Source organism: Xiphophorus maculatus, chromosome 12, assembly GCF_002775205.1.
Source record: "Xiphophorus maculatus strain JP 163 A chromosome 12, X_maculatus-5.0-male, whole genome shotgun sequence".
Classification (NCBI taxonomy): Eukaryota; Metazoa; Chordata; class Actinopteri; order Cyprinodontiformes; family Poeciliidae; genus Xiphophorus; species Xiphophorus maculatus.
In genome coordinates this window covers 27,082,198-27,095,642 of record NC_036454.1, presented here as the reverse complement: position 1 = coordinate 27,095,642, position 13,445 = coordinate 27,082,198, and the positions used below count along the sequence as shown (strand labels likewise).

The window sequence follows — 13,445 nt, the reverse complement described above, 5'->3', positions numbered from 1 at the left end:
AATTATTATCGATCATCTAAAACATTTATAGATCTTTAAACTATGTGTATTTAGCTTTTTTTTACTTTTTTACAAAAAATACTCAAATGAAATGTTTGGATGCAAAAGTTGAAGGATTTAAAGAGTAGTTGTGAACATAACTTTCAGGTGAATCGACTTATTGTCCCGATCCAGCATCAGCAGCAGTAGCCAGGAAACCATCCCCAGATCTGCCTTTAATCTCTCCGGTTTGTATTTTTGAAACCTTTATCAATAAAAGTTTGACCAAACTCAGCTGTATAAATATGTGACATTTGCTAGAATTCCCACAGCTTTGCGCTGAACTTCCTCCAAATTAGATTACTTTCTATAAATACGCAAAACGTTAATATCTGACACAGGTGTAAACCTGTGTCAGATATGTAAGCATGTGTTGATTTATATCTGTGTTTCGATATGACATTTTTTTTACAACTAAAAATGTGTAAATTTCAGATGCAATACTTCATACTTCCACTTTTTGTTGCGATTACAGCTGTGAATCTTTGGTGGATCTGGTCTATGTCTCTACCAGCTTTGCAAATCTAGAAACTGACTTGTTTTGGCCGATGTTGTTCAGTCGCATTGGTTGGTGAGCATCCAAGTCTTGTCAAAGATTCTCAGTGAGATTTAGGTTTGGATTTAAACAGGGCCGTTCTACCACACAAGTCTATTTTGATCTAAGGAAGGTTTCTGCAACCTTTTCATGCAAAAGGAGCCATTTTTGGCCTCAGTCCAGATGATTAAAGCTCCTTTAGGGCCCCAAATGCTACATAATTAAGAAAAAAAAAACTACTACAGAACTGCTTCTTATTTCTATGGTTAGGTTTTAAAATAATAATAACAAAGAATATGAAACTTTTGCCACAAGAGTAAGGCTATATTTTCTGCCAGGGATGTTTATTTTTGAGGAAAATTATGTAACCCTCCACCCCATAGAAAAGCAAAAAAAAACACAGTTACCAATCTATCAACAAGAAAAATAGAACTAAAAAGCTAATACTGCTACTTTGGTATAATTCTTTAGTGGAAATTAAATTAAATTAAATTTAAAACTTGCCATTGTTATTTTACCTATGTAGAAAAGTGCATTTGCTTTATTTCTGTGCTGAGTGGACGGGTTAGTGTCTGTACTAAGGCAGAGGCCGAGCATGTGATGTTTGCTCCTGTCTCAGCTAATCCAGAGTTGGAAACATAATATGGTTTGATTATCTCAGAAACATTGCTTTAAAATGCAGTAGACTTTATTAAAATTCAAATAATTAACATCTTTATGATTCCAAAATTCTTTTTGGAGAGGCAGATTTAAGCTCATTAACGTCTCCAAAGAAATGTATTAGAATTTCTTTTGGTAGGCCAGGATGTTTACTAAATTCACAGTTGTTGTTGTTGTTGTTTTTAAAAAATCTTTATTAATACATTATCTGTACACTTGTTTATTATTATTTGTTATCTACTGATAATTAAATTTATGTAGCAAATTTGTTGTAAAAGTTGAATTAGCAGTAGTTTTGTCTAAAGGACGGTAGTTACTGCTGCCATCTAGTGGACAATCGTGAGCATTTTAATTTGTTTTCTCTCTTTGTTTCCAACAAATCCCCATAATTTAGAAACTCTGGAAATTATGGCTTTGTGTTCTCCGATGGAAACAAATATATTCAGCGGCTCACCCTTCTAATCGAAGCTACTAAAGTCTTGGGACATTGTGTCAGAACCAGCCTTAGCTTTAAAAACATCAGAGTAGGCTAGCCTGGACACAAACCCTTGTTTTTCAAATTTAGTTTTGTTTTCTTGTATTTTTTTTTTTTATATATAAAAAGTTTTGAAAACCATGATTCATTTTCCATTCTTCTAACAATTTTATTTACTACTTTCAGTTGGACATTGACATAAAATCCCAATAAATGACATTAAAGTTGTGAATGTGGCATGACAAAATGTTGGAAGGTTCAAGGAGAGAAGAATACTTTTGCTTTAAAATGAACTTTTATTGTGAGGAAGAGAAAACCATGGCAACCACCGGTTAACAGATGTTTTAATAGGCCAAATAGTTTTACTTTTATCCATCCTCTCCCCCTCACCAGTCTGGGTATATCAACAAAGCTTGAGCTATGTATAACTCCCAGCTGTGTCTCATGCCTTGGCTTCACAGATGTACCTGTAGCCCAGGCTACAGTCTGCATCATTCCACAGCTTGCGTTTGCGGTTCACAGAGGCATGCAGCTGCCCACAGTCCTCTCCGTTCACCCTGAAGTCCCAGTTGTCAGGTTGACCCTGGTCCCAGAATCTAAACACCAAACAGCACGAAGAATTATTTCAGTTTTTATTTCTCCATCTTGAGGCTTCACTCTCGACTCACGTTGGGGTCGAGTCAAAGTCGGTTCCGTCCACCCAGCTCCAGTGGCCCTCTTGCTGTCGCTCCACCAGTCCGATCCAGTAGGAATACTTGATGTCAACAATGCCTGAAATGTAGTCCTGAAATAAAAAATAAGAGCATGTTCAGTATCTTCAGGCATGATCTAATGTAGGTTGATCACACTTTTCTGATATCTTCTGAGCAAAGTTGTGGGGGAAAACATGTACCTGATTCCATCCACTTCCAATTAATGCACTAGTTTGTGTTGATCAGGAACACAAATCCCATTAAACTACTCTAAGGTTTGCAGATTTGACATACGGATATGTAAACTATATCAATGGGGTATAAAGCTGAGTATTTATGTATTTCATTATGTGTGCTTGCAGTTTTATGGAGCCAAGTTGGACCTCACCAGTTCCTCCACATTGTTAAGAACTAGCAGGTGTCCTCCAGATGATCTACACTGATCTTCGGCTCGTTGCCAGACGGTGGTGGTGGTGGAAAGCAGGTAGCAGCTCCCCTGGAAACTCGCCCAGCCCTCCTTGCAAGTTCCTTATTGATAAGGATCATACAGTCAAAATGAATCAAAAACAAAGTTTTTGTTTGCACAAAGACACTTTAGTTTTACCTCTAACTGGAGCAATTCTCTCCACCGGGACTTGTTTTGCTTCGGTTGGACCTTAAGTTTGAGAAACCACAAAAATGCAGAAGTTGTTTTAAGAGACCAAATTTGGCTGCATGTTTATGCTGAGAAATCAGAGCTCTTTTTCCTTTTTCAATGTTTTATTATTTGTTTTTTTACCTGAAGTACATAAGGACGTTGGTCCTCTATTGTTGATGATCTTGAGTTGTAGTTTGACATCAGTAATTTCTTTCTTCACCTGAGAGACTGTAAAATAATATAAATGTGTCATTTGTAGTAACATTACTCATCCACCTTCTTATGATGTGCTTAAAGTCCTACATATGACCCCTAAGACCAAGAGCAGAATCAAAAGCAGCAGCAGCGGCCCGCTGTAGAGGATGTACGTCAATATTCTCTTCATTCCTGAAAACACACGCACAAATTTCACACTCTGATTTCTCGATGTCTGAAGTAACTGAGAAAGAAATTCAGACGACATGGAAGTTTTACCTGTTCGTTGGCTGATATTGCGATCTGCTTCATCCAAGCTGCTGTCCGTTGCGCTAAACGGTTGATACTGAGATTCCATTACTAAAGGAGAACAAAATTTTTATTTTTTATTTTTTTGCCTTGGATGCAATCAGTATTCAGTCCACAGACAAACTGTGAGTGCAGAATCAGATAAGAGATCAACCCAATATTTTTGTTCTTTATGAGGCCAAGCATGTTAGCTATTAACAGGTAAGTAAATACTGCTCTGGAGTTTTAACCCTCATGTTGTCCTGGAGTCAACACACAGAAGCTGTAGGATGGGTTCACCAAGGACCCTGGACTACTTTTGAAAAACCCATCCAGGTGGTTCAGCCTTTAGAGCGGCCATTTCTTTGTGAAATTCCTTTCTTTCTAAGTCCACAACCTAAAGTTGTGGACTTAGAAGTGCAGAATGGTGGCTGCACTTATAACGGCGTCCAATCTGTTTACAGTGACAAACTATTTCTCACAGTCAGGGTAACAATCATTTATTTATTACTTTATGTGAATAAAAGAAGTCAATAACAATAATTTGTCAATAAACAATTATTTTTTTCCCTCCATGATCAAGTAGTACACAGAAATCAGGTTTTACAGCATTAAACCGAGGCATGTACTTTGTCAGGGAAGTGTACTAGTATTCACTTCATGGAGGGATGTTGGCCAGATTTGTGAAATTGCTCCAACTCATTCTTTTCAACATTTATTTATGGTATTTTGTTAACTTTTTAATTGAAGCTGAGGTCTGGACTTCCTCTGCAGTATTGCAACGCTGTAGAAATTAACTGAATTGCAAAAGCAGGTTTTTTGTGCGCTATATTCTAACAGGATAGAAGATCACCCTGCTTTTGCGTTGGTGGCGTAGTAGAGCTCTTGAAAAGTCCCACGTGACTCCATCCGTACGAAATGACTGTTTCCGGTCACCGGTTTTTCAGAAAGCAAGATGGCGGCCTTGGGACGTTTCTCTCGGATGTTGTTGAGGTCTTCTTTGACTCAAACCCGGCGCCAGCTCGCTGCGGCCGCTGGACATGCCGAGGACTCGGGTAATTATGAGTGTTTGCCGGGTCTCGGTGAGCGGACGCGGCCTAGCAGAGCTTCACAGCGGCGGGTTGCGGCTGGAGTGTGACCTTGCTGAGCTAGCGTAGCGTTAGCTTCTTTAGCAACCCTGCCACAGCCTCGAGCTCTCCGGGGCGTCTCGAAAATTATAGTTTTTACTCTAAAACAAAAATGTTGGTAATTACACTTTAAAGTTGGTCGTCTAGGTTTTTAGCTTGTATTACATTCGGGCGTCAGGGTGGAAGCGGCAAAATAGAAATGCTTGAGCTATAAGCCAATATCAGAGTCGTATCATTGGTGAAATAAAAACTGTTGTGATAAGCAAGCTATAAAGTGTTGACATAAAAGAAATTTGAATTTAGTGACGATTCGATTCCTCTAACGCGAAGGTTTTCAATCTGAATCCTCAGTTCGACATGTTTTACTTCCTCCACACACCTGACTTCAATAAATGGCTGATTAACAACCTGAGCAGGTAGATCCAGGTTGATTCAGGTGTGCTGGAGCAGAGACTTGTCTAAAATGTGAAGAACAGTGAGTTCTGAGGTCCACTGTTGAAAGCCAATAGTCTAATAAATCACAAATATGTGCATTGGAGTAAATTGTTGTGTGGAAAGGTGACCTGTGAGAAAACCTTGGTCTGAATCACAGTGCCGTTTCTGATGCGTGTATATAGATGCACATACACACATACTAAAAATAGATGCATACTCACTCGCTGCCAGCTGATATTTCTATGCTGTATGCTCTCAACACACATGCACCAACAGATTTTCTCCAATTTGAACGTTTCATAATTCAAGGGCAGTCTGCATGAACGTCTGGGTAAAATTACTGCAGCAGAAACGGCACCAAAAAAAAAAAAAAAATCATTCCACGACAGGTTTGTTAAAACTGAATCCACTTTGTTCATTTGGGATAATTCTGTTCTACTTAGTCCTAAAAAGTGTCGGCGTAGTCGTTGGCATTCGATGGACTCCTGTTTTTGGTGCAGCTTTAATTAAACAGCGGATGCTTTGAAAACCTTTCCGGTTCCACATATTTCCTTCAACACCGTCTGACCTAAATTGTGCGCCTAAGCCTGCAAGTTCCTCCATTGTAGCTGCTAACCTGAATATTGCTAACAAATCCAACATGGAGAAAAATGGCACGGCATGGAGAAAATATGGCTACGAAAATGTCTTAACGACACGTAGTCTGTGTCCTGGAGCGTCGGCGAGGAGTAATGGCTCCAACAGCTCCTCCTGCTGTGAGGTGGCCATCGAGTCAGCTAGAATAACTCAGGTTGGTGAAGAAAATCTCCACCGACTGCAAATCAAAATATGACTTGCTGATGAAACCATGAGTCAGAATTTTCACTGATATTCAGTAAAAGAGTTAAAAAATGTAGACGTGAAAACAGAATTTGTGCCATAGTAGCTTTTTATTATCTTTAAATAACCAAAATATCTACATGGTTTGTTTACGAGGAACGTGTGGAACGGTACAAAATCCGGTGAATAAAATGATTAGTTTCCTCTGCAGTATTTTATGGTTTTGGTGATTTGGTAGAAGAACCAAATATGAAGTCTTCAGAAAACTCTGAACTACCAGGAGACGTAAAGTGATACGCTAGAGTTTAAGTTTGTTTGTAGAGAATGAAAATATGAAATGGTGTAAAAATGGCAATGACTGCTTCCTGCCTTTTTTTTTTTTTTTTCCTCAGTTCTGTGAGCGCACATGTTTTCATTGGTTTATGAAATAATTTCTCAACAGCTAAAACATGGAAGATCCTCAGCTTTGTGGTTGCACTGCCTGGTGTCGCAGTGTGCATGCTGAACACCTTCTTGAAAGAGAAGGAGCACAGCCATGACGCACCACCAGAGTTTGTCCCATACACCCACCTTCGCATTCGCACCAAGGTCAGACGTCATTTTTTAACAGTTTTACAGATTTGTCTCATTTTGCTGTTTTATTTTTGTTCTGATGTTGTTTTTTTTCCCTCCAAAATAGCGTTTCCCCTGGGGAGATGGCAACAAAACCCTCTTCCACAACTCTCATGTGAATGCTCTTCCAGATGGCTATGAGGGCCATGACTAAGCTCTCCAGACATCAGCGCTGGCTCTAGAGCCCCCTCTGCTATCGTTACAGGACCACACTCCTATTTGCAGTCTGTTTTACTGGAGTTTTATTGTTTATACCTCTGTGCTCCCCACATTGGAGCACCTGAACCAACAATTCCTCTGTTCTGGACCATTAAAACAAAAATATCAGCTTAAACTTACTTGACCTAAATAAAATAACTTAGTTCCACTGGTTTGAGCTTTTGGTCTTTTGTGTTTTTCTTACTTCTGCTAGTTTTATACAGCAGACTCTTAAGTTGTTTTTTTTTTCTTAGAAATGCATCGTCATAAAGTACATGTTTAAGTTGGGATGGTAAAGATCGCAGAATTTTATTCATCTGCTCAAGTCATATTCTTCATATTATGCCCTTAAAATCAAATCATATGAAAAATTTTTAGTTTATTACCTTTGTTCTTATTCTAGTAAATGACTAAGGCTGGAATAGTTGCCAGTTTCTCCAGGGTACAGCCTGCTCATTATGTATTAAGGCTTGGCTTGAAAACTGAAAATTCAGTGGTTTGGTAAAAAGGTGTTAAATTCAGGGAACCACTGGTTGAAAACAGCTGAAGAAAAAATGTATTTCAGTTTTTGTGTGGGTGAAACAATTGTTTTTCTGTAGGTCCTAATCTGAGATGATTGTGGTCACAGAAATTTGCAGATACTTTTGTAACCCGCGGATTTATTATGGTTTAACAATGACTAATTATGCAACTACGGCATTAATGGGATGCCTTGTACAGCTGAAAATGTGTATTCATTTTAATTCTGACATGGTCCTAAAGCATAACGATGTTTTTAAATTATGACATAGTTTCATATTACTTTGAGCGGCTTCTTTGAAAAGTTCCCTAGTTGCAGAAACGGTATCCCGGCCATGTTGGAACCCAGCTGGCAGGCCGAATCGTATCAAGACACAACACCATTTTCACCTGAGAGCGGAAACGGCAGTGATGCACCAATGATTTGACGTCAAAGTCTGGCTCTTTAATAGGTTTCTGGGTCCGTTTCGTGTTTCCATTCATGCCCGCTACGAGCGTAAGAACAGTTTAACGTCGTATAATGACGCGACGCCGCGTTACGTGCGACTGTCTTTGTTACAGACTCCGCCTCTCTCATGTGAACGCGCCTTAAGCCGAATTAGAAAATCCTGGGTTAACAAAGCTTGTCGATATAACGACCCGGTGACAACGGTCATCATTCCTCGGGTTCCGTCTCCCCGGGCAACTGTTTGACAACGTGACGCATCCCGGATCGAACCGTGGCGCCGACCCGGCTCGGTTTCGCAGCGTTTTTTCTGCAGCAGATTACGATTTGATTACTAAATCTAGCATTGAAACATCTCGGATAAGTGCGCGCGCTCGCTCCGCCGCACAGGGGAGAGCAGTCGCACGTCGAGACGCGGATTCACAATGATGATGATGATGATGAACGCAGACAGAGGTGAGGAAGCACGAGTTATAGACAGCAAATATATAGAGATAAAAAAAAAATTTAAAAAGTACATTCACTTATTTTTTTTTTATGATCACAGATTACCAGATGAGTAAAAAGCAGGAGAGGGCTCATTTCTTCAGCTCCAAGGAGCAAGAACTTATTTTGAAGTTGTATGAAGAAGAGCGAGAGATCTTAACAGCCAAATCCAACACAACCAGCGCCTCCAAGCTGAGGGAGGAAGCCTGGCAGAGGATTGCTGATAAAATAAATGCGTAAGAGCACCAAATGCACTTCTTGTCATCCTAATTTGGAAATATCCTGCAAACATTCTGCTCTTTCATTCTGTCTCTACTCGATGCATTGCCCCTTGATCTCTAGCCTATTTTGTCACGTTACTGTCACAAACACCTGCATTTTTTTAGGCGGATTTTATGTCTGATTACCTTCTTCCTCGTTTTTATTTTGTACAAGCTTGTGGCCAATAAGATTTCTCGTGACTTTCCTTCAACAGTTTCTTTCCCAAAAACAGATTAATTGAATGCACAACTTGTACATGTCGTTCCACAGATTCTCCCACCTGAGCAATGAATCTCTGCAGTTCCTCCAAAGTTACAACGGGCCTCTTAATTGCTTCTTTGACTAATTTTCTTGCCTGTCCTTTTAGTTTATATGGCCATATGTTGGTTACACCAGATTTTATTTCAGGAAACCCGTGTAGAGGGGGGCAAATACAAATGATTAAGGCACTTTACCTACATTTATTTACAAAGAATTTCAGAATTTTGTGCATCTTTGTTAACCCTACTATGTCGGTAGTAAGATGAACATGGCTAGTGAACCATCATTTAATTTAAACAGAACCTCTGAGGACTAACTTTGGACACTATTTGTTGTTGTACTGCGACAAAATGTCAAAAAAATTCAAGGGATGGCAATGCTTTTATTTTCTATAGTAACATATACAAGGTTTCCCCCAGAAAACTTGCTAAGCCCGGTGGTTGGGGCGCTCGGCAGCCATTCATCCAGCGGCCTGTTGTGGTTTTGAGTTAAATTTTTTTTTTAAATTGACAGGAAATTTGAAAATATCATTTGACAATCATATGTTATTGGAAGATTAATATCTGAACACCAGCTATAAAGTCTTAAAAATGCAAACATTTAAAATAAACTTAAATAAGCTATGCTTAGCCTGGTGGGGGCACAAGTAAATCCTGGTGGCCTGCCAGGCTTCTTATAATACACTGGGGGAAACCCTGATATAGTTTCGATATCTAAGCAATAGATAGTAATAGTAGTTTTTTTTTTCTGACTCAGGGTTTCAGACAGTGGCTACAAAAGAACATGGCAGCAAGTGAAAGTCAAACACAAGAACATCATCCAAACAGGTACTCTTGGAAACAACAGACCCAAGTTTTAGACGCCCTTCCTCCTGATACTTGTTTGCACTAATTGTAAGACTTTGCTTAGCGACTGACTTCTAAATTCATTCCATTTCATAAGCCTGTGCTCAAATGTTTGCTTTTAAATTTGTACTTGCACAGCAAAAAGAAAAAGGGCCGATGTGTTGAGGACCGAGGGCGGGTCGGGAAGCCCCTCTCTGACCTCAGCAGAGGAGGACGGGGTGCTGAGCAGAGAAAACACCATGAGGGTGGAGGTCCTACCCGGAGGCGCCTGCATCGGCCCCATCGGCGGATCCGACAGCTCCTTTATGAGTGGTAAGTTTAAGTCAAGTCTCTTTAAACCCTGTCGCTGCATTTGGAGACGACCAACCTTAACGTTGTTGACGTGACGAAAGTGTCAGGCCATCCGGTCCTCCTCCTGCCCGTCACAAAGACGGAACCAGAGAGCCTGAGCGGCGATGAGACGGACATCAGCGAGGCTCATTTTGACGGGGTAGACACCTCTGCACCTGCTTCGTTGACCAATTTATCCAATTTGTTTTATTTCACACTGAACCTTTGTGTTTTCTTCTAATGAAGGACGTGCAGAACAGCAGTTTTCAGGAGGTCGGCAGCCCAGCAGGGGCTACAAGCAGGACCAGACGTGCTGAGGTGAGAGTCAGGATTCAGCTCCAGACAAATTAAATGAGTGAAAAGAAACATAACAATTATACATGTGCTGTTTAGGAGACCTATATTCAGAGTTACATTTCCTCAATTACATTTACTTGAGTTACCGTTTTTTGAAAGAATGTACTACGGTGTACTTTTTACTTTTCTTTGAGTAATTGTATTATGAAGTATTGCTACTCCTACTAGAGTAAACTTTCTGGATTCTCTGCCCACCAGTGACTTAGTTACTTCACTGAATGAAAGACAAACATGTTTTAACCAAACATTCACCAGACACAGACACACACCTGCAGTTTTTGTTAAAATTTCAAAGGTTATGTAGTGAAAGAAACTGATTTGGAAAAACAATTATTTTTGCCTCATTTTGTTGTTTCTTTCATTACTAAAATGAATTATTTTCATTTTGGACCTTAAAATACCAACATTTCCACTTATATTTATATTTTTCTCCATCCGATGATGCATTTTTAAAAATATTAAATGATTGATAATTTGATTCATTTCTCATTACTTGAGCAGACTTCTTACCAAATACCTTTTTACTCTTACTTGCGTAGTTTCTTGGATGGCTACTTTCACTTTTACTTGAGTAAAAATATGTGGAAGTAGTGCTACTCCTACTTGAGAACAATCTTTGGGTACTCTACGTACCTCTGCCTATATGTTTTCAGAAGCAGACTGATGAACTAAGGGCCCTTTACTGCTGTTACCTCAAAAAGGAGATCGAGAATCGGGACCAGGAGATGGCCTACAGAGCACTGAAGATGAAGAAGCTGGAAAAGGAAATCCTGCTACTGGATAAACAGCTGATGTGACTGCGAGAAACAGAACTTTAGCACTATAATAGATTTACTATGTTATTGTGATTCAGTCTCATCCAAGCAATCTTAGCTGCTGATTTTGGCCAGCAGGTGGCGTCCGATATCTCTCGTTCTCATAGAGAATGTGGATCTCAAACACCTTCACAATTGTAGTCAAGTTTACATACAATAAGCTCAATTTCACAATTTTATAGTGTTTGAATGGTGAATTTAACAGGTATTAAAATTCTTTTAGTTTATTTATTTTTTTTAGTTACTTAAAGATGATCACTGTACTACTCGGACAAAGCAAAACCTTCTCGGCTTAACGCCACAGTTAACAGCAAATGTTAAATGCCAGTGAAGTTTTACTCATTAGCTATATGATCTTCAGCATCTTCCTTGAATCTCAACGAATTAGAATCTAATTGAAAAATGTATTTATTTCAGTAAATCAGTTTCAAAAAATGAAACCACATATTTTCCAGATTTGCCATTAACAGAGGGAAATATATCAAGTATTCATTTCTGTTTGTTTTATTGATTATGGTTCACAGCTCATTTTAAACCATAATTCAGTTTTGACTTTTATCTAAAAAAAAAAAGAAAAACAAAGGATGACCCATTGGGCCACAGTCCAGTCATTTCTGTCTTTAGCCGACATAAGACACCTATGACATAGCTTCTGGCTCCTTTTTAAACTCTGACACCTTGGGAATCCTCCCTTCCCCCTACATTTGCTACATTTTGTACATCATGTTTTCTTTCCACTCAATTTTTCATTAATTTGCGTGGACATTACTATCCGAACAGCCAGCTTGCAACGTTTTATTTATCATTTCTGAGTAATATTCTAATTTATTTAGAAACTAAAAGTGAATATTTCATTATCTGTATGCCATGATCATTAAAAGTAACAAAAACAAACGCTTAAAATTTAACACTCTGTTCGAGTTTCACTTTTAAAATTGAACTGGTAAAACATTGAACTCTACGTTACTGAAATGTACTTGCAGGTATAATCTTTCTGAACGATTATTGATTCCTGCGTTCGGAGTCTGCAGTAACTGTAGAAGTGGGCTGCCATATCTGTAGTTAAGTAGACGGGTTTATAGGAATATTGTGCATTTGGAACCCTGCTTTAGGTTTTACTGTATTTATCCTACTGTAGTTTAGCTAAAATAAAGGGAGTAGTGTCATTAATGACACAATCAGAGCTAGAGTAGGCTTTTAGAGTCACAGAAGATGCCACACTCAGACATATTTGTTAGTGTTGTCTCAGAGTCCTGGCAAATTGTTTGAAATATTTATAGAATATAGTTCTGCTGTAAGTTGGAGGTCATTTCCGAGTGTTTTTATAGAGTTGGTCAAACTGATCAAACTCCCACCTTCCCAATGCTGCACTTTTTCAATGACTTGATTAACATTCATGACATCTGACTGTTCAGTTGGGTAATAGGAAACGCTAACGACAGCACAAAATATTACGTTGTAAACATTAGAATTTTTCTCACTGTTTTGAAATTTTAGGAGACAATATTACGGGCCAAAAATAAGTTATGAAATGCATTAACATTTACTATTTGGTTGCTGTTTACAAAGCGTGTTGTCCTCAGATTACTTGACCTGTTTTATTTTAATTTCTTGTGCAGTGTGGACATGTTGCAGTGACCTCACTAATATCTACAATTATGTAAAAAAAGTGAGACATTCGGGTTTATTTTAGTCTTTTTTAAACATTGTCATTCTACTGTATTTTAATGTTTAATTCTTTCATTTTTATGCAGTCATATTCAATAACACTGGAATACTTCAAACGTGCATTCCTTCATGTTCCATTTAAAAGAATAATTTATTTGTGCGTTTCTAAACTGCTGTAAGTACATTTGTATTTATTTCTCCTTTTTTATTTCATGATTTTTGTATGCAGTTACTAAAACACTAGTTTGTCATAAAAATCTGTCTCCTGTTGTGAGTATATGAAGGGTTCTTCTTAGCCATCAGGAGATTATTCTACAAAATCAGGTGGGTTTGGGATTCCCAAATCCATCAGTGCGCGGCTTGCGCTCTGGGAGGCCTGGTCATTCTCCAGTGGATCCACCTGGTCGTTCTCCAGTGGACCCACCTGGCCGTTCTCCAGTGGGTCCACCTGGTCGTTTTCCAGTGGATCCACCTGGCCGTTCTCCAGTGGGTCCACCTGGTCGTTCTCCAGTGGATCCACCTGGCCGTTCTCCAGTGGGTCCACCTGGTCGTTCTCCAGTGGATCCACCTGGCCGTTCTCCAGTGGATCCACCTGGCCGTTCTCCAGTGGGTCCACCTGGCCGTTTTCCAGTGGATCCACCTGGCCGTTCTCCAGTGGATCCACCTGGCCGTTCTCCAGTGGATCCACCTGGCCGTTCTCCAGTGGATCCACCTGGCCGTTCTCCAGTGGATCCACCTGGTCGTTC

At 39.4% G+C, this 13,445-nt stretch overlaps 3 protein-coding genes across 4 annotated transcripts; 2 read left to right on the top strand and 1 right to left on the bottom strand.

The window, feature by feature from the left end:
- Nucleotides 1-1,985: 1,985 nt before the first annotated feature.
- LOC102216955 (C-type lectin domain family 4 member E-like) lies at nt 1,986-3,696 on the bottom strand. The gene is made up of 7 exons (XM_005811135.2): nt 3,513-3,696; nt 3,342-3,425; nt 3,180-3,266; nt 3,006-3,056; nt 2,790-2,929; nt 2,378-2,493; nt 1,986-2,305 (listed from the first exon to the last, which is right to left on the bottom strand). The coding sequence occupies exons 1-7, from the start codon at nt 3,589-3,591 to the stop codon at nt 2,152-2,154; spliced, it is 711 nt and encodes a 236-aa protein (XP_005811192.1). The 5' UTR covers nt 3,592-3,696; the 3' UTR covers nt 1,986-2,151.
- A 736-nt stretch (nt 3,697-4,432) lies between these two features.
- On the top strand, nt 4,433-6,890 carry LOC102217201 (cytochrome c oxidase subunit 6A, mitochondrial). Its single transcript, XM_005811136.2, has 3 exons — nt 4,433-4,576; nt 6,345-6,490; nt 6,582-6,890. Exons 1-3 carry the CDS (start codon nt 4,477-4,479, stop codon nt 6,666-6,668), a joined length of 333 nt encoding a protein of 110 aa, XP_005811193.1. The 5' UTR covers nt 4,433-4,476; the 3' UTR covers nt 6,669-6,890.
- Nucleotides 6,891-6,987: 97 nt separating this feature from the next.
- On the top strand, nt 6,988-12,941 carry LOC111610366. Of its 2 annotated transcripts, none has more exons than XM_023344194.1 (7): nt 6,988-8,132; nt 8,224-8,398; nt 9,441-9,511; nt 9,668-9,841; nt 9,922-10,019; nt 10,106-10,177; nt 10,876-12,941. In XM_023344194.1, the coding sequence occupies exons 1-7, from the start codon at nt 8,102-8,104 to the stop codon at nt 11,011-11,013; spliced, it is 759 nt and encodes a 252-aa protein (XP_023199962.1). In that variant the 5' UTR covers nt 6,988-8,101; the 3' UTR covers nt 11,014-12,941. The 2 variants fall into 2 exon arrangements, with proteins under 2 accessions (XP_023199962.1, XP_023199961.1); XM_023344193.1 differs by having other exon boundaries at nt 10,870-12,941.
- Nucleotides 12,942-13,445: the final 504 nt, after the last annotated feature.

Excerpts from the sequence above, each read along its gene's own strand:
- LOC111610366 (XM_023344193.1), top strand. The coding sequence starts at position 8,102 with ATGATGATGATGATGATGAACGCAGACAGAG. Across the intron at positions 8,399-9,440 it reads ATTGCTGATAAAATAAATGC|GGTTTCAGACAGTGGCTACA; the intron begins GTAAGAGCACCA and ends TTTCTGACTCAG. Across the intron at positions 10,020-10,105 it reads GCGAGGCTCATTTTGACGGG|GACGTGCAGAACAGCAGTTT; the intron begins GTAGACACCTCT and ends CTTCTAATGAAG.
- LOC102216955 (XM_005811135.2), bottom strand. The coding sequence starts at position 3,591 with ATGGAATCTCAGTATCAACCGTTTAGCGCAACGGACAGCAGCTTGGAT. Across the intron at positions 3,426-3,512 it reads CAATATCAGCCAACGAACAG|GAATGAAGAGAATATTGACG; the intron begins GTAAAACTTCCA and ends GTGTGTTTTCAG. Across the intron at positions 2,494-2,789 it reads TTAACAATGTGGAGGAACTG|GACTACATTTCAGGCATTGT; the intron begins GTGAGGTCCAAC and ends TTTTTATTTCAG.
- LOC102217201 (XM_005811136.2), top strand. The coding sequence starts at position 4,477 with ATGGCGGCCTTGGGACGTTTCTCTCGGATGTTGTTGAGGTCTTCTTTG. Across the intron at positions 4,577-6,344 it reads TGGACATGCCGAGGACTCGG|CTAAAACATGGAAGATCCTC; the intron begins GTAATTATGAGT and ends ATTTCTCAACAG. Across the intron at positions 6,491-6,581 it reads ACCTTCGCATTCGCACCAAG|CGTTTCCCCTGGGGAGATGG; the intron begins GTCAGACGTCAT and ends CCTCCAAAATAG.